General features: G+C 37.3%; 1 protein-coding gene across 3 annotated transcripts in view; it reads left to right on the top strand.

Moving 5' to 3' along the window:
• PAXIP1 (PAX interacting protein 1) overlaps window positions 1-20997 on the top strand; it is a 39941-nt gene extending 18944 nt beyond the window's left edge. Inside the window, exons 6-21 of one of the 3 annotated variants that reach the window (XM_037384901.1) lie at window positions 1851-2495; window positions 5221-5941; window positions 6740-6834; window positions 7832-7927; window positions 8260-8397; window positions 9773-9894; window positions 10451-10635; window positions 10765-10808; window positions 13388-13455; window positions 13840-13942; window positions 16323-16491; window positions 18060-18160; window positions 19461-19595; window positions 19679-19754; window positions 20304-20364; window positions 20813-20997. In XM_037384901.1, coding sequence (XP_037240798.1) covers window positions 1851-2495; window positions 5221-5941; window positions 6740-6834; window positions 7832-7927; window positions 8260-8397; window positions 9773-9894; window positions 10451-10635; window positions 10765-10808; window positions 13388-13455; window positions 13840-13942; window positions 16323-16491; window positions 18060-18160; window positions 19461-19595; window positions 19679-19754; window positions 20304-20364; window positions 20813-20828 — 2775 coding nt within the window. In that variant the 3' untranslated portion in view covers window positions 20829-20997. The other 2 variants (XM_037384903.1, XM_037384900.1) reach the window with 2 other exon arrangements.
• The last annotated feature ends 4242 nt before the right edge of the window (window positions 20998-25239 follow it).

The following is a 25239-nucleotide window of genomic DNA, read 5'->3' as shown; positions in this document are numbered from 1 at the left end:
GTGTGTGCAATACATAGGAAAGTACTTTACAATAAAACATGGGCTGGCATTGGAAGAGAAGGTATGGACATTGGAAATGCTTGCTTTTTCTTCCCTGTTACATTTAAAACTCTTAGGAATCTTTGCAGAGATTTTTTTTGGAAGGGGATGTGGGTTTTTTGGTTTTGGCTGTTTTTTTTTTTTTTTTTAAGTGCATGATCTTTATTCTATGGCAGAGTTAAAAGGTTTACCAAACAGCATCCTAGTTGTCTCCTCCATCACAGCAAAATGTAGTGTTTGGACAAAGAGCTTTGCTACCTAAAATGGTGTTTTTAAGAGGCAGTAATACATGTTTAAGAAGTGTTGCCTTAAATTGTAAGCTTTTTAGACTCAAGGATGTTGTCTTGAGCTTGCCAGTCAAGAAACTGAACCCCCCCCACATTAGCATTTCATATCTGTGCAATAAAATAAGTATCTTGTTTAAATTTACATAATCTTTGAATGGGAACAGTTTTATAGGATGATTACTTTAAAATGCTTCTAGTCCTGTTGCTCTGACATACTACTACAAGGGAATCTGCAGCCGTTTGTAATGAGAACAGTTTTGACACTAGGAAGATTGAAATGCTTGCTTTGACTAGACACAAGATGATAAAACAAGATTCTTAATAATTCTCACCACAAAGAAAGAATGAAAACTCATATCTGCAAATAAACTTGGTTTCATCTGTAATCTCTTTATTGTGTATGAATGACAGTTTCATCGTAGGAAATAACTCTAGAGAATCATTAAATTAAATTAATTTCCTGTGAATGTGCTGGTTGTTAATTTTTATTGTTTGACATACAAAGAAAATCCCAGTTCAATCACTTTTAAATATGAGATCCTGAAATTAGTTTCAAATCTTCTGAAGAAAGTTTTCTTTTTTTTTTTTTTTTCCCCCACTGTCTCGATATTTGTGAGGGGCTTCCATCAAAAGGATGCTTGTATCAATAGAGCACTGACTGTGTCTTATTTCTATTTCATAAGAAAGGAAACAGTAAAGTTTTACTATTTGTATATATCTTGAAATGATGAAATCATAAGGAAGGAGAGGGGGATAAAGTTTTATACTTCGTTGTCATTGTAAGCTCTCACTGAAATAGATTTAGCCAATATTTGGACAGAAGTGTCATTTTCCAGTTGAGGGCAACATTACAGTTTGCAGCTTCTGAGAAGGCATATGGGAAATACCCCAGCAGTGTCTGATTTCAGTTCCTGCTGAGATGCATTTTTTGTCAGCGATCACCTTGTAAATACTTGTCTCTATTGTGAAATTCTGAGTTTTTCCCTAAGTGATTTTTCACGGTGGTGTTTTGGGTTTTTTGTTGTTTGGGTTTTTTTGTGGTTATTTATCCATATTTTTTTTTAGTGGAGAAAATCTAAGTATGCACTGTATTTAGACTCACAGTAATGTCCACCTAAAAATCAGCTGCTTCTTAGTATTGACTGTGGTGTTCCTGATTGCTGGAGTTCTGAAGGCTTTTTCAGAACCAAACGTCATGATTTTGAAACCTTTGGTGATTTGGTTTGAGAAGAATTCGAGCAGTGGTGTTTTTGCAAGTGAAGACTTAATCTTCTGCAGTTGTGCCTTTTGAGTCCTTTATATTGTAAATATGGAGGTTTTTGTTACAATCTCTTGGAACTTGTGGTTTCACACAGTAGTGTGGAATATCCTGTTGGTTCTGGGAGAGATCACTTTTTCTTATTGGACAGCCTCTTTTGGTCTGCCTCTCCATGCTCTAGCCCTGCCCTCAAAAACGTTATTTGGGATTTTTTGTCTTGAAATAAAACTTATTCTTCCCCCCCCTCCCCTCCTGTTTCTCTCCAGGAAAAATATGAATGTGCTTGTAAACGGGACAGCATTAAAATTGTGACACCAGACTGGGTACTAGATTCTATAGCTGATAAGACTAGAAAAGAAGAGACTCCTTATCATCCTCGTTTAATTATATACGAGGAGGAAGAAGAGGAGGAGGAGGAAGAGGAGGAAGAAGCAGAAAACGAAGAACAAGATTCTCAAAATGAAGCTAGTACTGATGAAAAATTATCAAGCCCTGCATCTTCTCGAGAAGGATCACCTTTGGGTGATCAAGTTTTTTCACCAAAATCTACTACTGCTGATAAGGCAAAAGGGGAACTGATGTTTGATGATTCTTCAGATTCCTCTCCAGAAAAGCAAGAAAGGAATTTGAATTGGACACCAGCTGAAGTCCCCCAGGCATCTACAGCAAAGCGTAGGTTGCCTCAAGGGAAAGACTCTGGGTTAATTAATTTATGTGCCAATGTCCCACCAGTGCCAGGTAATATTTTGCCTCCAGATATGAGAGGCAATCTAATGGCTTCAGTACAAGGTGCCCAAAGTTCTGATCGACAGGAAATGATGGCTACGTGGAGTCCAGCCGTGCGGACATTAAGGAATATTACTAATAGTGCTGATATTCAGCAGATTAATAGACCATCAAATGTAGCACATGTAAGTGTTGGATTTTTAATTTATATGATATTGGACTTTTTCTTAGGAACTATCACATCCAGGAACTTCAGTTTCCTGTTACTGTTCTTTAAATGTATAGAGGATTAAAAGTTCCCCATATTACGTAGAGGTTGTGGCCAAATTAGTAACCTCCCCATAATAAGTAACTTCATTCCTAGCAGGTTCACGGAAGTAAGAACGCATTTGGAAAAAATGTGTGGAAGTGTAGAGCTGTGTTCAACTATAGTGTGCTTTAGAGTTTCAGTACTGATTTCTCGGTAAGAGCAAAAAGAAAAAATAGTTCTTCAATTTAGTATTACTTGGCTAGCTCAGAAAACCTGATTTCATACCGTTCAAGCTTTTCATTCAGTGCAAGGGATTATTTGTCCTATAAACACATATAACTGTGAAATTGATCGTTCTCACAGCAGGTTCAGCTCTATACTGTGTTCTGCTGGGCATCATTAAGTTGTTATATGGTATAGTCAGGATTATGATGCGGTAGTTCTAATTTATAAGTTCTTATGCTGCTCGTATAGTTGAAATACTTGCAGCTTTTGTATTGAATTTATTTTTGGAAGAAAACAAAAAGTGAGTGAGCATGCACTGAAATAACTTGCAGCATTGAAATTCTTAGATGTTCATGGGAAGGGAACATGAGAAAAGTAGGTTCTGGTAAATGTTAGACATCTCTTTACTTAAGTAATTGCACTGGTGCATTTATTTGGATGCTCATCTGATGGTAAAACTTTCAAAGGTGCCTGAATAATCTAGAAGCTTACAGCTAGTACTTAAACACAAAAGGTGGAGTCACTCAGAAATATTCTTTGTTTCCATATGGGTTCTGAATATGAAATGGAAATACAGGCTTCATTTTAAAACTGAATCTTAGATTCCTCTTCTCAGTGCCTTGAATTGTTTTAAGGACTGAGACTTTTGGGTCAGGACTGAGGAGAACCATCAGCATCCTGGGCAGTTGGCCAGTGCCTGGAAAATTGGCTGATGCTTTCATGTCTGAACACCACATCTTCTACAACCCAGTCATTGTACTATCAAATACTCTTTAGTGGCACCTCTGTGGAAGTATTTTTCTGTAAGTAATAGAGCCCCAGGGCAGTTGATGGTATTGTGCTTTGGCTAGACTTTGTTCTCCCAAAGTCTGTTAGACTAGGGACATGACTATGGTCTGCAAGGAGTGTTCTTAAGTACCACATCAGGCTGCTGTATGTTGCCATTCTAGCTCCAGCATGAGGAGGAAAGCTTTGCGTCTTAAGAGCTGTGAATCTGCTTCCTAGAGGGAGGAATACCAATTCTACCTTTTTCCTTCTAACTTCCTTCTGGCTAGTCTTAATTGTGCTTTGTATCCTGCTTGGGTACCAGTCTTGGGTGGATTCCATGCCTTGGTGCACAGTCTTGGGAAGTTCATGTTTAATTCAAACCTCAGATTTCTGCTGAATGGCAAGATCTGTAATAAGGAATTTTACAGATAGAAAGTTACTTTCTGAATATAGTCTTGGATACTTTTGAAAGTTTTATTCCTTTATTTTGAAATATGTGTCCTGAAGCTTCTGTAATTTTGACTTTTGGGGCTTCTTGTGCAGAGCAGTATGAAGATCTCATACTGAGCATCAGAAACACTCTTTTTGTGTGTTATTTTTAGTTATTGAAGTTATACTGTGGTGCTGTCTAGACATTAGTATGGGTAATGCATTCATAAATGTGGTTGTACATGTATGCTGTACCAACATCAAAATTCTGGGATGTTTTGAAGTGCATTGTAAAAAATACTTGAGCCACCTCTGATGAAGAGTAGATGGACAGCTCATTGAGAGGATACAGTTAATTGGCTTAGTGTTTTAGTGATGTGCTTTGATTCCTCTCTCTCGCCCACATGCATCACTGAAGTTCACACTGTATGTGATGAAATGGTGTGGGTGAAGGAAACAAGCTTTGCAGAATTCACTAAAGCTGACTTCATGTTTAAAAGACTTTGAGTGGCGAGCCTAGTTTCCTATTGCTCCTTCTAATTTTTAATAGGTAGTTGATATTAAAATGTTCTAATAAATATGTAGAGCTCATGCTGATTATTAGGAGATTGCCTAATTTTCCCTTTTCTGATGCTTTAAAAACACACTTGCTAACTTGTGCCTCCTTAGCGTGAAATGATTCTTCCCTTAACAGTGAGTTACATACCTAAAAATGAATTAAACTCCACGTTACTTCAGCATTCTGTATAAACCTAAAATCTATTATTATTAAGTATGGGTTGGCTAGGTTCCCATGTTTCAAACAGCACTAATTAGTAGAGACTTTATTAGCAGTTTTTAAGTTAATTAAGGCTATGGAACTAAATTTAATGTAACAGGCCATCAGAATTGTAAAATACATATTTACAGTTGATTGAGTTGATCAATGTCATTATTACTATAGTGTTAATAGTCATAATGCTATTGGAGATATCATCAGTAATACAAGGGTGGGTTTTAATCTTAAATTTTGCTAAAACATGCATTGCCTTATATTAGGAGCCATCTGTAGCTCCATGCACTTCTACGTGTCAGTCCACTTTTCATTTTGCTAGTAATTTAAAGATTTTTGTTTAGCTCACAATATATTTAAGCATAGGGTTCTCTTCTTTTGAAAACTGTATTTGCCCAGTAGTTCTTTAATATTTTAAAAACTGAATGACAACAAAAAGGTCACAAAACTAATCTTTGTTTTCTAGATATTACAATCACTTTCAGCACCTACAAAAAGTTTAGAACAACAAGTAAATCATAGCCAACAGGGACATCCAAATGTGGTGCTGTTTAGTCAAGTGAAACTAACACCAGAGACACATTTATTACAGCAGTCACATCAAGCACAGCAGCAACAGCACCATCCTCTTTTACACCTTCAACCTCAACAACTTATGCAGCTACAACAGCAGCAGCAGCAACAGCCCCAGATTTCCCAGCAGTCTTTCCAACAGCAACAGCCTCATCAGTTTTCGCAACAGCAACAGCAAGTTCATCAGCAGCACCAGTTCACACAGCAGCAGCTTCAGTTTCCCCAGCAGCAGTTACATGCTCAACAGCAGCTACATCGACCTCAGCAACAGCTCCAGTTCCAACAGCAGCATGCTTTGCAACAGCAACTTCATCAGTTGCAGCAGCAGCAGCTACAGCAGCAACAGTTGCAGCAGCTACAGCAACAGAATCTGCAACAACAGCTGCAACATCAGCAGCTGCAACATCAGCAGCAGCAAATGCAGCAGCAGCACTTGCAGCGATTACACCAACAGCATCAGCAACAACAAATGCAGAATCAGGCAACACAGCACTTAACTCAGACATCTCAAACACTACAGCATCAAGTTGCAGCCCAGCAGCCACAACACCACCAGCAGCAACAGCAACAACTGCAACAGCAGCCACTTTTTGGACACGATCCAGCAGCGGAGAGTTAGTAATTATTGCCTTCTGATTCTGGAAAAAAGTGGCTAATGACATGATATAATGTGGTTTAGAATATAAAAAAAGTAATGCTCTGTTTACTTTGTATGTAAGTATGGGATTGTAAGACTTAGAAATGCCATTCATGGCGCAGGACCTCTTCTACTAATTTTTAGACAAACAGATTTCAATTATAACCAAGGATGATCCAGAAATCTGAAAAGCATGAGAGCACTGAGAACATTCTCTTTTCAAATATATACTTTATGCCCCTAGCATATAAATTATACTGTGAGAACAGTGATAGTCTGTGCATACCATAAGGGGTTTTTTAACTTTGGAAGAGGGGAATGGGGAAGCTTTCAAACAGCATAGCAACTGGAAAGACAGCTTAAATAATGGAAGTACTAGTAAATTAATGAGGATTCAGTATCAGATAGAAAGCTGTCATACCTTTGAATTCTGTCCGTGCTAGTAGAACTGAAAGCTTTTGATTGTTTTGACTATTAATTGCTGATCTGTATAAAATAGTTGTTTGTTTTCCTTTTGGTGCCCCTTTAGCCCCCCTTCCCCAGGATAAAAACCACCCAGAACAAAACCATCCTGGGCTGAACTGTGCCTTTAGGTGTGGGCTGTCAGCTTTGAAATTTTGGATCCTACTTTTTCCAAGAAAGATTTACTTGAAAATTGAATGACGTTTATAATGTGGTAATAGAAAAGGTTAGTGTAGCAAATATGTTCCGAGATGAACTCTTCAGACTTGTAAGTATTTAATTTTTTGTTCTTTTATGTGCCAAACTATTCCAGTTCCAGAAGACTATTTCCTACTGGGCTGTGTCTTTGCAATTGCTGATTACCCAGAACAGATGTCTGACAAACAGCTGTTAGCAACCTGGAAACGGGTAAGATTCTGCTGTATTTTTAAACAACTATGATAATGTAATGTCATAGTAACTAAATTCTAGAAGAAATCTTTGGAAGTATTTCAGCACTATTTGCTTTTCTTTAGGCATCCTTTTGTGTAATGTGTGTTACAACCTAAAAAAACATGATTCAGCTGCAGCTGACCAGAAAAAGTAATAAAAATGCTTTAGATCTGCAGCCTGGTTCAATTAGGTCTTTAGTGAGAACATTAGCTAAATAAGTTATAGCCTTAACTATTTCCCAACTATTATGCTTTTAATCAGGCAGCTGTAGTACAGCAAATGTAATATAGCATTGCTATCTATCTTTAACTTGATTGTATAAAAAGACTCTTTTTTTGCATATAATTTTGGCATTTAATAGCCTGTGAGGTATCCACCTGAGTGAATAAGATGGAAGAATAGAGTGTTTCTGTTTTTTGCCAACTTCTATTTTTCAGAAAAATCTGATTGTATCCTTTCCTAAATGAGAGGACTTTGATGTTCTTCAGAAACTTCTGATGGATTTTATAGTTGAATTTTCCCTACAATTTTGCATAATCAAGTAAGCTGTTGACATTTTTAACAGCACTTGTGTTTATTGCTGAGATAGAATTGAGTAGTTCATGAAGAATTGTTTAATAGTTATACTGCAACAATAAAAAACGTGAGAAGGGTTATTTTTGTTTATATATATTTATTTGGTTTTTTAATTGATTCTAAAATATAGATTATTTTTTTGGTAGCTCAGTGAGAAGGTGCATATTTAATTTTGTTTTCTCTTTTTTCTTTTTTTTTTTTTTTTTTTTTAATTCTTTTCCAAAATGTTCTTAAGGTAGATAACAAGCCTTTTTTTGGGGGGGTAACTCTTCAGTGAAATGGTGCTGATGGTGGCAGTGTCCTAAAGAGTAGACTTTCATTTCAGACTGTTTATTTCTTAGGGTAATTTAAAAATCGTTGCATATATTAGAAGTTGTGGGTTTGTTGTCTTTATCAGATCATTCAAGCACATGGTGGGACAGTGGACCCTACCCTAACAAGCAGATGTACACATCTTCTTTGTGAAAGCCAAGTCAGTAACATGTATGCTCAGGTATGCAAACCAGTATCGTCTATTCATGCATGCTTTCATTACTGGAAAGGTAGGGCTTTTCAGTATGTACTTAATGGTTAGATTGCAAGTATAAAATTACAGTCTTTCATTACGTGCTTTTTTATGATTTGTGGTTTATGGTATAACAAATTTTCATAATGCATGTCATGGATTTATTCCGGAGAGCACTGAGAAAGATGCTGTGAGAAGGAGGATACTGAAAAGAAAGAGAAAAATTACTAAAATTGAAGCTTTGTGTTGTAGAAAAAGTTTAAAATAAAATGAAGATGTATTTTGCTTTTTAAAAGCTGTTTTTATGCCTGTATTCATAGGCTTTAAGAGAAAGGAAGAGATGCATTACAGCACATTGGCTCAACTCAATCTTGAAGAAGAAGAAAATGGTACCACCTCATCGAGCCCTTCATTTTCCAGTGGCATTTCCACCAGGAGGAAAGCCATGCTCTCAACATGTAAGATGAAAAAGCTTACTTCTAAGGAATGCTTGCTTTCTTACAAGAGCAACATTAAAATGTAGCTAGAAAGTGGTTACTCGAAGCATAATAGGCATTTCTTTCGTCTTGGAAGAAAAGCTGCTGTTAATCTTAAGGTCCTGTGTTGATGTGGTGCAGGCTGCTGGGTGATTATGAGTGCTTTGCAAGTCTTACTGAGTTCTGAGTGCTGAGGAGTAACACCTTGTTTGGGAATGAGCCTCTTGTAATGTTTGCATCTCAGTTTCTATGAGTTGTACATAGCAAGACGGCAGGAATCCAAGCTGTGTCGTTTTTTTACTAACAGCACATCTAACAGTCTCTGCTTCCTTTACCATAACCCAATGTTTTGAGGGGATTTTTTGAGGGGTTTCTTTTTCTCGGTCAATACCCAGCAAATATAAAAAAAGGAAGCTCGTATTGTTAATCAGAGAATAGGAGGTTGCAGTTACAAGCAGCCCATGCAGTGAGGAGCACTGGGCAAGCTGAATTTTGTGGGGTGGAAAGGGAAACGTGCAGAGTTGAATCAGATGCATCTTGAAGTAACACTGTGCAATATGAAACAAGATGCCAAAGTATGTTACACATCGCGTTTCTTTTTGCTGAATACAGACATACAGGATGATGGCCTTGCTGCTAGCCTGTTCTAAAAGACATAAAAAGAAATACAGGTTTGGGAAAATTAGAATACAACAATATGCCTGTGAGCACAGGGGTTGGTAGTAAATGTAATATGTAACGTAATAAATGTAGCTTATTATCAACAACAGAATTGCTGTTGCTTTTTCCTAAATAAAAAGAGAGAGTGGCAACCTGGCAAAACTAAGGATAAGAATGGAAGAAGTGGAATTACAGTTCACCACCAATAATTGGCTGGCATGGTTTATTTGGCTTCATGGCAGAGTAGAGCAGAGCATTAAAAAGATTTTTAAAAGCAGAGAAGGGCAAAGTAAGTGTGAGCATTTCTGTGTCTCCCTGAATATAAACAGCAGCAGGAGAAAGAGGTGAGATGTACGAGAAGAAAATTAGGTGTGAGCTATTTCGTAATAGTCTTTGTAAATGAGAAAAAGCTGACCATCAGAATGAAGATGATTCTTCCTGCAGAATGAAGATGATTCTTCCTGCAGAACTAGTGCTAGAAACCTCACTTTTTTATGTATAAACGAATTAGTTTTAGATTGTACTTCATGTATCCCACAAGCCATGTTTTAATTAAGTGCCTATATGCCATAGTTACGGTACTCTGTATTTCATTGTAATGTAAAACGATTAGTAATGGTAAAAGATTTTCAACAGGAGCATTTTGTAAGTAACTATTGATGTTCCGTTATTTGTAACTGCCTCTTTCTATCTGTAGATAATCTCTGTGACAGGATTTGTTGATAGTGACAGAGATGACCTGAAACTGATGGCCTACCTAGCAGGTGCCAAATACACAGGCTATCTCTGTCGCAGCAATACCGTTCTCATCTGTAAAGAGTAAGTGGTTTATTTCTGCAGTATTCACGTTCTTGTAGCCTATTGCCAGTTAGTGTTTTCCTTACCGTGAGGTGCTAGTTTCACCTCGTTATGAGAATGTTAATTTTAATAAATTCTGCAATTAGATAGCAGAACTTAGTGATGTTGTTCCTTGAACTAAGTTAGTGCATACTGTTACGCAATGAATTTGGCCTTCTGGACCCAGGCAAAAAAAAAAATTTACTATTTTAAAATATTTTGTAAGCGATGCTGACTGTTAGTTACATAATCTATAAGTAAAATACCTTTCTTTTTAATAATTGTTAAAGTTTGACATGGGAAAATTAAGTTAAATCCAGGTCTAATTGGATTCCGTTTGGGGCAGAAATTCTACCCTAACTGACTTGTTCTGGCACCTAGAACAAAAGTATTTTTTCAGAGTATCTACTCTGTCACAGTTACAACAGATAGTAGGCCAACAAAGAAATACTGGTATTTTAGGTTTATTATTAGAAATTGCAATTTTACCTATTTTATCAGAACGTAATTTTATTTTTCTTCATTTCTGAACAATAAGACCCAGTGGCTTGAAGTATGAGAAGGCTAAAGAGTGGAGAATACCATGTGTAAATGCGCAATGGCTCTGTGACATACTGCTAGGAAATTTTGAAGCTTTACGGCAGATACAGCACAGTCGGTATACGGTATTCAGTCTTCAGGATCCGCTTTCTCCTAGTCAACATCTAGTTCTAAACCTTCTGGGTAAGTTTCAGTCACAAACCCCTGTGTTCTCTAGCATGCATATATGCACCTGCTTAATAAAAGCATGTGTTTTTCTGTTATAAATAACACTGCAATGGTTTAATTTTTGTTTTGTTCTTAAATTCCTAGATGCTTGGAGAGTCCCATTAAAGGTATCACCAGAACTTCTAATGGTATGTGGAATTATTGTATATATACAGCTGGTTTTGTAAAATTGCTCTTTAGTGTTTTTAGTGTGAGCAACATGACAGGGGGGCTTACACAGACCCATACCGAACCTCCTGGCTGTACTTCCTACTAATGTTTTATTATATTTCTGTATCTATTTTATTTTGAGAAATCTGAGGAATAAGGTTTTGCAGAACTAAGAAACTGGAGTGCAATGTACAAAATTAAGTTACTTTTGAGACATTTTGGGCTAGTTATTCCTTAATTTTTACATCAGACCTTTAGAAAGGGCTTAGTATTTGAGTCAGTACCTATCTGAAAATCAGGCCACATAAGGGTTTTTAAGGCAGAACACCCAAAATCAGTAAGAATTTTGATAGACTATTGGCTAAACTTTGAATAGGATAGACAATGTAAATTAAGGGTGGAACTACTTTATAAAATCTCTTTGAAATATTCTAAGAACTAAAACCATGGGCATATAATCCATATATTTTGTAATTTAAAAATATTTCATGCTTTAGAAAGTGTAGGTGATAGCCTTGGAAATAACAGCAGTGTAAGTGAACAAAGAAGAATGTACCTTAAAAAAGATAGAAAACATCAATTTTTGTAATGTATTTTATGAAACATGCAAAACAGGAGCCAGATGTAAGAAGTGAGGTGGAAAATGCAACATCTTCTGAACTGTTTCTTTGTTCTGAACATGCAGAAAACTGTTTCAGTTTTTGTATTGTAATGTACAAAAAAAATATTTGTATCTCCTGTTTTCAGATTTATACTTGGTAACTGTTTTCACAGCGTCTGTCTTGACAGTAGGTAAATCCCAGTTTAAGCTACTAAGCTTTCAGTTCATTTGTACAACAGGTGACTGTCAGGTAACATTTTACATTGCACAAAAATGTTTTGCCACACCTTTTGTGTTCTGGATCACTTATCTCAGTCGTTTTGTATACTCTTCAGAATAGAGGAGCTTAGTAACTGTCATAACTTAGTTTGTACTAATACTTTAAAATGGGATCTGAGCACTATTTTTAATACCTTTCAGCTTTAGAAATAGCCACTTCTGTATCCCTGGCCAGAAGTTTGAAATTTCCTTCTTCTTATAGACCCGTGTGGAGTTGTTTGTGGACCTGTAGGAAACTAGCTTTAGAAAATTAAATGCTTTTAAAAATTTGTGTACTTCATGTTTTCCTGGAGAAGGATGGATTCTACTAGTGGCAAAATAAAAAAAATCCTTGAGGAGAATCAGTATGCACTATTATTACTTTAAATATTTTTTTAACCAACTCAGTTTTGGACTTGTTACCACCACCCTTTGCATCCATACTGCAGTTGAGCTCATCTTCAAATTGGGCATGTGCTGCCTTCGTGTGATTTCACCAGAGCAGGTGGTGGTCCATGTCCTGTGTTCTGTAGGAAATGGGAGGGAACTTAGGGATCAGAAGCCTAATTTAGCACCTCCCTTTCTGTATTTACTCTGTGGGGACCCTTCGTGGCCATGTGATGTGAGAATCTTGTAACTTAGATCAAAAGAGACTTCTGGGCATGATCTTGTCCAGCTCCCTGCAGGATGCCCACATATGAAGAATATGATTTGGTAGTAGAAAATGCAGGGCGTGTAGGAGTTTCAGACCAGTACTTCACTGCTTTCACAGTAGGCTTTTCTGTTTGTCTGGGGATTTAAAGTATGGGGTCCTCTTAAGGACAGCTGGCTGTCAGATAGTGTTGATACAGTCTACCTTTTCCGTTTGCATAGTTGAAATGTCTATCAAAAAGCAAGTGTGTGCACTTTTCTTTCCAGATGCTCCTACTAGTGACTGTCTAGCATAAAAACGCATGTTCCTGAGCATAGGGAGCAAACCCCTGCGGCCTGTTCCTCCCAAAGGGCCACCCTCGCCGCAAGGCTGGAATAATGCTGCCTGTCTTTCTGGTCATTTGCCTGTAGCATTCCTCATTAAATTGCAGGTGTAGATTTGAAGGTTAAAAAGGAATAGAAGTCACACACTCCTGCGACTTGAGAGCTGTGGTTTCAACTTTCCCAGGCCAAGGAGAACCTAAAAGCTCCATTTCTGTACCCCCGGGCAAATGCTGTCATGGCTGGGGAGGCAGGAGAGTCTGACCAGGGAGTACCTGAGCATACACTGGAGCTTCTGTTTATGTAGTTGGGGAACCTGAATGTTTAGAATGCAGGTGCCAGTATTTTCTGTTGATATTTAAACACCGAGTAGTAGTCTTCATGTATTTAATAAATGGACAGGTTTTTCAGTCATTTAATTCTTTGGGTTTTCTATTGATGATGTACCATCTTTAAAGGAAAAAAAGTCCCACACTGTTTTATTTGGTGTACACTTAAATGGTTACATACTTTGTGGAGAAGCTTTAGTTACTGCTCAAGCTTCGCTCAAGTCAGTTGTGTAAGCAACAGGTGCATCAGTACATGTTCAGTAACATGTCTTTTTGGTTTGTGTTTGATTCTCTTTAATATGTTCTCAGAATACTGTTGTATAGTTTTTCTCTTTCAGAATAGAAGTTGGTTTCCCTGCTCAATTCAAATATAAACATGTAGATGGTTTAATTTCAGGGTGTGAGATTGCCTTTGAAACCAAAGCAAAATGAATCCAGTCTTCAGCCATCTTCTAAAAGAGCAAGGTAAGAATAGCAAGCAATCGGTGCTAGTAGTCCTTAATTTACTTTTCCACATAGGTGTCAGCTGGTCATCAGTCTGGTTCCATCCTGAGCCCTGCTAATTGAAATAACTATCAATGTTTTTTGCATGTTACCAGCTACTCAACTGGCAAGAATAAAATAATAACTAGAGTGAAGTAGTAAGAGAATTGGGAGAGAAGAGAAATGGGAGAATATGTCCTCTTCTCAACACAGTAATTTTTTTCTTCAGAAGATTGATCCTGCCTAATTCTTGTTCATCTGAGTGCTTCCATTGGTAGAAGTAGCAAGAGTGTGCTTGTCTAGTTTTAACATAATAATACTCTGGCCCCAAACTTCGCATCCTGCTGTATTTCATGTATTTCCTAGGATTGAAGACCTACCACCACCTACTAAAAAACTCACCCCAGAACTGACGCCAGTGGTGCTCTTCACAGGATTTGAGCCTATGCAAGTTCAGCAGTACATTAAGGTGACTTTCATCCTTTTGTCTTGTGAACTACACTGAAACACCTGATAACTTTTTTTCTTCATGTTGAATTTTTGCTAGCTAAGGCTTGATTAGTAGACATCTAGTGGATACAAATGTATACTTACTGGGGCTGGGGCTAGAGTGTAGATTTACATGAAGTGAGCTTTATGTGGTAACTGTTCTGCTTTAGTTAACTTTATACTTCTGTGCTACTTGGTTTTTCTTTCCATGTGGTGTTTTGAAAATTAAGAAACCTTCTACATTTGGTTTTAAATCAGCAAACGGCATGACCAAGTTTAGGTCAGAAAAGTAGTGATGGTTGTAGTGGATAAGAGCCAAGATTCCTCTAGTGTAGTTGTTATGTGTAATGCGAAACGCTTCAAAGAAAACTGACGGCAAAGCTTATGACAGATGTGAGATAATAAGTTCCCATAGAGATTTTGTTTTGTTCCCAAATAAAATTGCCCCAAAACTTCACTCTTAATTTTTAACCTTCTTTTAATGGCGTAAAAATCCAAAAATTCTTCGAACCATAATAATGACTAAATGTTTTTTCCAACATAACTTTTCATTTATGTTATTTTTCACTTTTTGGCTGAGGTTTGAAGCAGAGGGTTTTTTAACTGCTGACCTCAGTAGTGCATGGAAAGATGCTGCTACTGATGCCTGCTTCAGTAGTGAAAAGTGAAGCCTAGTTTGAGTCCACTACATTTCTTAGAAATATGCATCGCTTTGGTGTGCTCAAAAATATCTAATACCTTTATTATACCTATAGTTGTTTCTAAAGTAGTTGGGCTTTGGAGGTTTTTTTCCCCCTGCAGTGTTTGCATTTGAAACTTCATAGTAAATATTTTGGAGCATAAGATATTTTTTAGTAGATCCCATACAATTCCAGCCTCAATTCCTCATTTTCTGTCGAGTTGGCACTGTGTTAATTATATGGAGAATCTGTTTTGGTAACAGCTATGGCTCACAAATACAAAAAATGAACTTCAGCCTCGAGGCTTGTGAAGTTCCATCTAAACTTGGCAACTAAGATACCATCAAGACCTTTCAAATTTAGGTTTCTAGCTACTTCTCACCTTCTTGAGATGGAGGGGTAGTCTTTTTTTTTTTTCTCCTGTATGCCCAAAAGTTTCTTTGAACATCAGAAAGGAAATCTTGCAAGGTCTGCATTCATAGATACACAGTGTTTGAGGTGAATGTGTGTTAACTATGGAAATAACAGCCTTTGCCTTTCGTAGGTGTGTAAGTGTACTATGTGTTTATACATGCCCTGAAGGAAATAAATTACTAGAGAGGTTTGGTGTCATTGCATAATACTTTTGTGTATTGTCTTTATGCAAACCATCAAAGTAAGCCAGCACTGTAAAGAAAAGCTTAAAACATTGTCCCTCTCTATCCTACTTGTTCGTTATTATCAGAGCAGTAGAGTGCAGAGGGATGCCAGAGATTTTCAGGGTTCTAATATACCCAGTAGGCCTTCTTGCTTGGGTGACTCCTGATGACTGATGTAATAAAATCACCCTAGTATCTTAAATATTTATACTTAAAGATATTGGTGTTTTGTTAATTTATTTGTATGAAATACTTGCCATAGAAAATCAGAAATTCATGACGCATAGATACTAATAAAGCTGTCCAAACATTTTTTTCTTCTTTAAAGTTTTATGAGAGGAAACACTCTTATCTCTAAACATCTGTGGTAGTTTGATATGCCTCACCTGTTGATCAGTTGTGTTACTAATCCCTTCGGATAATGACTCGGATCTTAACTGACAAGATAGCAGCTGTGATGAGTTAGTTTGGGGTTGTAGTTTAAACCAGGAGAAAGGGATTACTCAGTATCATCAAAAATACATGTGGAGCTAGTGTATGAAAAGAATACATGTTTTTCACGAGGTGCTTTTCTCTTCAAAGAAAAGACTGGCAAAATTAAGAAATTGAGTTTACTGTAGCTACAGTGTATACCACACCTTCCACATAAAAGAGTTACTACATTTTCTGCTTATTCAAATTTAATAGAGTGTTTCACTTAAAGGTTTTAATTTGTATCTTAACAGTTATTTTCTTTCTTAAAAAACCACAACCCAAACCTGAAAAACTGCAGAAGCAGAATGTAGCTTTCAGTCTTGCCAGATGAAATATATGTCTGGAAATGCCTTTGTGGTGGCTGTAAATTCCGTCATGGTGGCTGTAAATTCTGTCAAGATTAATCAGCTTTATTAGTAAAGAAATGACTGTAATACAGAAATCTCCTATGTTTACTGTGTTATTAGGAACTTAGTTTTATTTTATGGTGATGTTACGGTTCTTCATTATTTTCATCCAATTTTTAAAGGACTATTCCATTCTGATGTGTGTTTTCTACAACTTTCAGAAACTGTATATCCTTGGAGGTGAAGTAGCAGAATCTGCCCAGAAATGTACCCACCTAATTGCCAGTAAAGTGACGCGAACTGTCAAATTCCTGACAGCAATTTCTGTAGTCAAGCACATCGTAACTCCGGAGTGGTTAGAAGAGTGTTTCAAATGCCAGAAGTTTGTTGGTAAGTTAAGCTAGTACCAATTTATATAGTAAAAAACCCCCTTCAGGTTCATGACAAGCATATTTAAATATACTTTGTTGTGTTGACTTCTGACTTCAGCGTTTCTTGTCAGTTTTCTAAACAGTTCAGTTTTTGAAAGCGGAGTTATTAATTCTTCTGCAAGTTTGTCACAGCTCTTGAAGAATTATGCACAGAGTTTTTAAACAATTACATTAGCAGCTAGTATGTATTCCACTTCAGTTAGAGGATTATGTTAGTACGGTTAAATAAAGCTGTCATAAGACTAAATTATGGGGAAGTTTTGTGTGGGTTTTTTTTGGTTTTGTTTTTTTTTTTAATTCTCTTTCAAGAGAACATTTGGTTTCATTTAGTTTTCATTTGATTTAATACAGTTTCTTTTCCTGAAATGAAGTAAAAATGTATTTTAAAAGTTTGCTTTAGAGTGATTAAGTAGTTGGATGTTGTTAAGCATTGTATTTCTTTCTTGTGTAGCCATTTGTAGATTTTTACTTATGGTTGCATTATTTTATCTAAGTCTTCTTAAAGGCTGTTTATTTCTTTTATGATTGTTTTATGCTTTTTATATGACTTGTTTGTAAGGTGCCATTATATAATGTTGCTGCCTAACCGTCATAGAGACTTAAATCTGCAAATAATTAACCAATAACCCAGCAAACATTTTTATAAATCTCAAGAAGGCAACTTCCTTGGTTCAGCATCAGTGAACTGAGAAATCAATCCATTTGAAAGCTATTAGAAGATAAAGAAAGTCTGGGGATTTAGAAGGATGGTGGTTTTGATCTAGTACGTGAAGTACTTCACTTGTCTACTGAAATTTAGTTGATTTGTAGCTAGTGGTCTGCCTTCACTTTCATACCTAGTACAATGATGGAAAATATGGCAATTGTTTAGAAAAACTGTCTTACTGGATTTCTTACAGAAGACTCTTTAACACCATCTCTTGCAGATTGTTGGAATTGTCCTTTGAAAGACCAATTTGTTCTCCATGTAGAATATTTTCTTCTTTGACTTGGGTGTTTTGAATTAAGTCTGTTTTAGCAATATGTTTGACATAGCTTTTAGTGGAACGATAAAGTTAAAACTGAAACTCTATCCCTAATAAAAAATGAACAATCAGTTGAATAAGAGGACGTGGGAGACAGATGAAAAGCTTGCTCTGTTAAAGCTGCATGAGGAATTGAAGACACTTTCTGGGCTTCCATAGGTTGTCACAGGGGTTTGAACTTCAGCTTAATCCTTCTGCTCCTTTACCTGCAGAGAATTAACAAATAAAAATTTGCAAGTTCCTCCAATAAGTTAGAAAAAGGGACTTTATAAGACAGTGGCTATCGTTAGGTATACAAGTATGAAATACACATGTAGTTTTATTCTTCAAGTAATTGTGGGTCATCGCTGTAAGAAGCCTAAAAAAAGGGGGTATTATAATCATGTTAAAACTGGTAGGTTTAGAGTCACCCTACCACCACCATTTTCTGATCAGATTACATCCTGGGTTAGGTGGATGTTTTTGTCTGCTGCGTGTTACGTTGTCAATCTTTCTTTTTCAGATGAGCAGAACTTTGTGCTCAGAGATGCTGAAGCTGAGGTACTTTTCTGCTTCAGTTTAGAGGAGTCTCTGAAGAGAGCACAAGTAGCTCCACTGTTCAAGGTATGCAGTTTAAAATGACATTTAAGTACTTGAAGCTTTTCTGCCTCGTTTTTTTCAGAACTGGGACCACAGGTTTCTAGCTGAGGGCAATGACCAGTATATAGTGTGAAGCATTTGTTAAAAATTTTATTTTTTACTGGATGCCTGTTTCCTGTCTAAGCATCATTGGGGTGGATCTAAGCCCTCTGAGGGAGGGAGTGGATTTCTGTAGATGTGAACAAAACATGCTCAGTATACTTGACTGTGTGTGTTCCCTTACAAAATTTAGAACATAGCTCTGTTGCTTGCAAAAAGCCATGTACAGAAGGGATATGGGTTTTTTGTTTTTCTTTTCTTCTCCTTTCTTTGTTACACTAGCTTGGTAGTCAGAACACATGCCCGTAAGATTGGAAGTCTGAGGGTGAGTTTGCCCTTCAGCCTCAGGGATTTCCAGTTTGATTCTCCTTGAAGACTGTGCTTACCACCAGGCTGTTTGCTAGGATGGTGCAAGATGTTTTTTACGCCTCCGGTTAAAATCCCATTATATTGCAGAGAGGTATCTGAAGATCCAAGTTGCTTGAGATTCTTAAGCCTAACTGAATTTGAGACTGTTTATTGAGGCAAACCACCTAAAAAGGATATTTTTACAACCTGTAATGAATAAGAATTGATGTCTCAAATTTATTAAGTCTAAATACTACATTTCACTCCATTTTGCAGTCTAAATAGCAGGTGTTTTTTTTATTTCTAGCTGATAAACAAAGATAATCTACTTTGTGATCTGATCACCTGTATCAGGTTCGGTCAAGTAGTAGGATAATTTTTATCAGGAAGTAATAAACTGTCTCTTAATTAAAAGCTGAAAGTTCTTTTGCAACACTTCGAGACATCCCTGTACTTGAAGCAGCAAGGAGCATTGTTGCTTTTATATGTCTTGCCAACCTGCAGTTACCTTTTTTATTTTTTGGAGTGGTTTTATTTTATTTTTGTTTTGTTTGGGTTTTTGTTTTAATGCTAGCTTAACCAGTGGGCATTTGAAGGTTTCCTGGTTGTTATTTTACAGGTGTTGAATAGGCACACCTAAGATATTCAAAGTTACCTAAATTGTGGGTTTTCCCCTCCAGAGAAGACATCAGTGGTAATTATGGACAACTCACAAGCTGGTAAATTTGTTGCCATAAGCTGTGATACCTAATACCATCTTACAAAGCCTGCCCCATGGTTGAATATGCGGAGAAGAGTTATGTGATAATAAAACTTAACGCGTTGCAGAAATCAGTTAACTAACGTTTTTTCTTATATTCTTTTTTTTGTCTTGTAGGGAAAATATTTTTACATTACACCTGGAATTTGTCCTAGTCTTTCCACCATGAAAGCTATTGTGGAATGCGCTGGAGGAAAAGTATTATCTAAACAACCTTCTTTTCGAAAACTCATGGAGCATAAGCAGAATAAAGTGTGTAGAGTGTTGCTTTTTAAAATTTACTGGTAATATCTTACTGTGTTGTTCTGAGCTTACAATTCGTTTCTTTCATTTAGAGTTTGCCAGAGATAATCTTGATTTCCTGTGAAAATGACCTTCATTTATGTCGAGAATATTTTGCAAGAGGCATAGGTATGTATAAACTATCAGTGTAATTTGTATAGTGTAGTGGTTATTCTGATAAATTTTTTTACTTATTATTTTACAAGTACAGACATCTTTTGAAGCTTTCAAATAACGATAGAGAAATATATGGTCTGTTCTGCAAACCATGGAGAAATCTGAGCCAGCTGATTGCTAGGTATTTCTGATAGAGGTATTTTATAGCCAGGTCACCATAAATCTCTGGAAGGGTAGGCTTGAACTTGGGGCTTCAGTCCTGCATGAGGCAGGATTACTGTCTCAGTATTCATCAAGTTACTTAAAGATTTGGGGTTTTACACTGAAGTAAAAACAGCTAAGGTGAAAAGTTAACAAAGGTATGCACGAGGAAGCCAAGTATTTGCGATGTGAAGTGTGTGATGGCTAATAATAGGGCCCTGATAGCGGTGGGGCAATACTCCCATATGCCTTTGTGTGAAGAGCAGGAGGGTACAGAATGGCCCCTCCTGACGTGCATACAGAATGAGAAGGAATGTCTTCGTAGGGTGTAAACTGTGTGCATGTTTTCGATATTTCCAGATGTCCACAATGCTGAGTTTGTCCTGACTGGAGTACTTACTCAAACACTGGATTATGAATCATATCCTTTTTGTGTGAAGGCTGTCTGCTGCTAAGGGAAGTGTGGTTTGCTAGAAGTTTTTCTTAACTAGGAACTGATATTTAGGTTTTTTGGGATGTGTAATGTTTACTTGATAGGAGGCTAGTTTAACACGTAGAAACCTAGCTTAAATTCAGAGTGGAATTACTTTTTGATAGGAAATACTTCGGGGAGGTGGGAATCAGGGTTGTCAAAAAGTAATAGTAGTAGAGTATTAAGCAACAGGAAAAAAGCACTTGTCACTAAGGATAATACTTCTCAGGATTTACTTGCAGGTGAGGAAAATCCCTTTTTGCTGAAGAAGATTATAAACCTTGTTTGATAAATGAAGTGAAGGGACCAGTAAGGGTTCTGTGTCTTTATGCATGTTTTTTATATAATTTCTATTTTGCAGTCACTTCTTGAAGTTCTTCTTTCTTAACAAGCATACATATAAATTTACTTGATGGATAGTAAAATGCCTTACTGCTTCGGAATCCTTGGAGCATTAAATCTAGCTGTTCAGCCATTGTACAAAGCAACTAAAACTTCCTGTGGATGCTGTTTTCCAGCTGTTTTCCTAGGGATGATGAGCAGTGTAAAGCAGGAAAGCATAAATAAACTGCATCTTTTTTAGGATGTGTAATTTTATTATGCTGAAACATAATTTACTATGTTTTGTATTATACTACCATTTTAAAAGAGCCCACTTCAGGTATCATGATTAGCCCGTTTTTAAACATTTTAACGTAAATGACGGTACTTCAGCCAAACGTGTAATTTGGATGTAAAAATAAAAGGGCTTGCTATCTATTAAATTATGGATGTTGAAGATGAAAATGTTTTGTACTTTATTTTTATTTCTTATACTCTATTTTCTTTTATATTGATATTTTGCCCACATTTTAAATAAATGTACTTTTAAATGTTTTACTCTATATTTTAGTGGTGGTTCATTTTTTTGAATACTGTGCAACAATCGCACTCTGGTAAGAGTAAATTACTCAAATCTTTTTCCAAGCAATGTAAAATTATTTTAAGCTTATTTTACCAGGTATGTTTTAATATATGAAATCCCAGTGCTTTAAAGGGAAATCATTGTAAATGTATATACATGTTTTTACTGAAACAAAGAAGCAGCTCGAAGGAAGGAGAAACTATAATCCTGCATTATTACGCTGTTGTGATAACTTTTGTTTGTATAGTGAGTTTTACTAAATAAATATTAAAAAACAATTTCCCAATTCTATATTCAGTTGTATTTCCTAGTACACACACAGTTCTAATAATGTGACTTTACCATTTTTTGTCAGTTTAGATTCTAGTAGATGAAAAGGCTGTCCTGAAAGCATTTATTCTCTGATCAGCAAGCCATTGAACTTTGGTGGGGGAGTGCAGATACTCATTTGTCTGTACGGCATCAAATACATTATACTACCTGGTGAACCAATCACAGAACAATTCAAAATGCAAGATGAAAGAATACTTTAAACAGTAGCTTATCACACTTTGTATCCCCAAGGATTTTGTATTTTTATGCAGTACCATTTCACAGGGAAGCTTTTACAAAACTGAGGTAAGCTGCTATTCTTAGCTTATGGGATCATTTAGGTTGGAAAAGACCATTGAGCTCATCAAGTCCAACCGTTGACCCAGGACTGCCAAGCCAGTCACTAAACCATGTCCCTAAGCACCACATCAAAGTATTTTTTAAACACCTCCAGGGATGGTGATTCACCACCTCCTTGAGCAGCCTGTTCCAACACGTGACCACCCTTGCAGTGAAAATTTTTTTCCTAAATATCTAATCTAAACCTCTCCTGGCGTAACTTGATGCGGTTTCTTCCTGTCCCATTCTACAGAGAAATTATGAATATCTCTCTTGTGCTACGGCTTAAAATCTGAATCCACCTGATACTTGACCACTGCATCAGTTGCCTTTCTTCCCATGCCTCAGTTCCACAAAGTGCTTAAGCAAGTAACAAATTGAAGCTGTAAGAACACAGTGGTAGTAAAATTTCAAGATAAAAGAAGTCCCGTGGAGGTCAGCACTGTGCCTGTTGCCTGTTACTGCTGGCTCTGGGTTCCTCGGCTATCCTGATTTACTCCTGTTTGATGCTGCAGTTGTAAGTGATGAGAGGCTAGGTGTTGGTAATGAGAATGGTAGAATTCCTATCAGCGTGATTTTTGGTAAGATGACAAAATGTAGTAAATGAGAATGTTATACTTTGACTCAAGATGGTGTTAGGTGGATCGGAGGTTAAAAAAGTGTGGTATGGGGCGGGAGGAAATGGTGCTTTTTCCCAAATGCTATTTACTTGTAACAGCAAAGTTAGGTGCTTTTTCTTAGCTGCTATTCAGCTCTCCGTAATAGTTTGCTCTTCATTATGAGGTAGATTAGGAAAAAGATTTTAATGTGGAAACTTAAGGTCAGAAGTTGATGGCATGATTTTATGCTTTAACTTTCAAAAACAAAGAAGGAAGAACTGCCGTGGGAGTTAACTGCTGGCTGATGAGTAGTTGTGCAAATGACTTAAATTGTTCAAACGTGTAGACCTGGAAAGTCTGTTCTCCCTTTACTGTCAATGGAGGGAGAGGATCTCTGAAATCTGACTTAAAGACTCTTGCAGAGAGCGCATCTCTTAACACTTTAGCAAACTAGTTTAGTTGTATGTATCTTTTATAACACAGAAAATAGATGAGATGAATCCCACCCTAAAGAACTTCATAGTGCATTGCATAGGTATCGTTTTCTTAATGGAGAGAAAAGTACACTTTTTTTCTCCTTTAAATACACTTCAGAAGGTGTAATATTGAAATAATCTATATCTGTGTTAATCTCTGTACGGCTTGAGACTTTATTATACTAGTTAGCAGGTTGCAGGTAGTTTTTGGATGCCTTTTCCTTTGAAACAAATATCAGCTGTTGTAGCTTTTGGACTTGTGAAAATGTTGTGATACGCAAAACCTCTTAACTTGAATAAATATTTTCTAACTCTCATGCATTCAGCATATCTTCTGCATGCCTTACAAACAATGAATTGCTGTGTTAAATGTAAACACTGGTTTGAAAGAGAGGATAGACACAGGTAAGGAGTCGGCGGCATCATTTAACTGTGCATGAAATCGAACACGAGGCATATGAATGTGCAGGACTGGGTTCTAGGAGGTAACAAGACCTGCTAAAATAGTTTTCTGCAAAATGAAACTCGGCACTGAGGGAGGAGAGGCAGAGAGAAACCAGGTTTGCATGTGTTAGCAGGTTCTGCCTCAGCAACGTAAACTGCTAGACTCGACCGTGCGTTTTTGCCCCGGTAAGAGTTCTCACCTTTTGCAGGATTAACTTCTTCCATGCTGAAGCAGCGCGGCGGATATACAGTGTGTTTGCCCAAAGCTGCTGGAGTTAAGAGACATGTGAATGCAATAGCATCTGAAAGGTAAATTTCCTTATGAAAACTATCCAAAATGCTGTCAGATACTGCATAGAGGAGCTTGAAGAAAACCTAATGCAATCATGGAACAAATGAACCCCGTGGGAGCTGGGAGTGCTACTGCATCTGTTTCATCATCAGTGGAGACTGTGTGTTTATTTAGCCAACATACAAGTATGACTGATTTGATTAACCTTTCAATTAGAGTCAAAAACAGAACCTGCCAAGAAATAGTCTTTCAAGAACCACAGGAGCCGTCCAGAGCCAACTGGCCTGCACAGATGTTGCTGTGTGTGTGATTAGTGATAGGGAAAGGGTTTGATGAAGTGTTCTGATACTAGGTTGCTGTTACAAACACACTTTTCCTTTAGTGTAAGGTTATAATACTTAAGTGTCTGTTCCATCCTGACTCCTATAGTCAGGAAAAATATAAGTGCCTTTCATGTGTAGTTGCTTGCAGAAGCGTGAGGTCTGTAATGTAAGCTTGTGTTCTTCCTAGAAATTCTCTCCTGATACAGCAGTTATTTAAAGATAAATGTAGAATGTGTCTGTAAGAGCAAAGATGTCCCGTCAGGTAGGGATCTGCTGGAAGTCAGGGAGACATGGTCTCCGCTAATCACCCTGCAGCTTTCTTTGCCATGAGTTGTAAAGTACAATTGTAGACCAGAACTGTAGAAGTACAGCTGGAAGACACCTCCGGAGGACCAGGCAAATTTTCAGTATCTTGAACGATGGCGATGCCACAATCTCTGTGGGCATTCTGTGTCTGTATTTTGCTACCCTCAAGGTAATAAGTAAACTGTCCTCATATCTAATCAGAATGTCCATTTTCCCCACAAGTGGCTGTTGACTTAATTTCATCCATGTGCACCTACAGGCAGAGTCTGGCTCTTGTCTTCATTCTGTGCTCCTAGCAGGAGCTGTAAGAGGCAACAAGACCTTCTGTTCCTAAGGCTGAGCACACTCAGCTCAGCCTCTCCTTGCACGTTGTGGGCCTACACCCCTCATCACCTTCATGGGCTTCTGCTGGACTTGCTCTAGTAGGTCATCGTCTTACCCTCTGGGGGAGCCCAAAACTGTGAAAAGAGAGAAAAAAGGCACTGGATACCTTGGCCTTTTTCACACCTTTCATCACTAGGTCTCTTGCCACACTGAGCAGCAGACTTCCCTTGTCCTTTCTTTTCTTTTTTGCTGCTGATGTGTTTACAGAATCTTTTCACGCTGCTTTTCACGACTCTTGCTGGTTTCAACTCGGGTAGAGCTTCTCCTGAATGGAAAATCAACTACAAGGTTCAAGTTGTATAAAACATCTGAGCAGAGCAGGTAAGCACCGGAGTGGATGTGTTTGGGAAGGTTGTGCAACTTCAGTCTTTGCAGAGCTCTGCTATTAAAAGTTCATCAAACATTTTCTAAGCGCCGTTTAATTTGTCCTACCTCAAGACAAAAG

Source organism: Falco rusticolus, chromosome 4 (genome assembly GCF_015220075.1).
Source record: "Falco rusticolus isolate bFalRus1 chromosome 4, bFalRus1.pri, whole genome shotgun sequence".
Taxonomy (NCBI): Eukaryota; Metazoa; Chordata; class Aves; order Falconiformes; family Falconidae; genus Falco; species Falco rusticolus.
The sequence above is the reverse complement of the archived record's forward strand: the minus strand, read 5'-3'. Positions and strand labels throughout refer to the sequence as shown.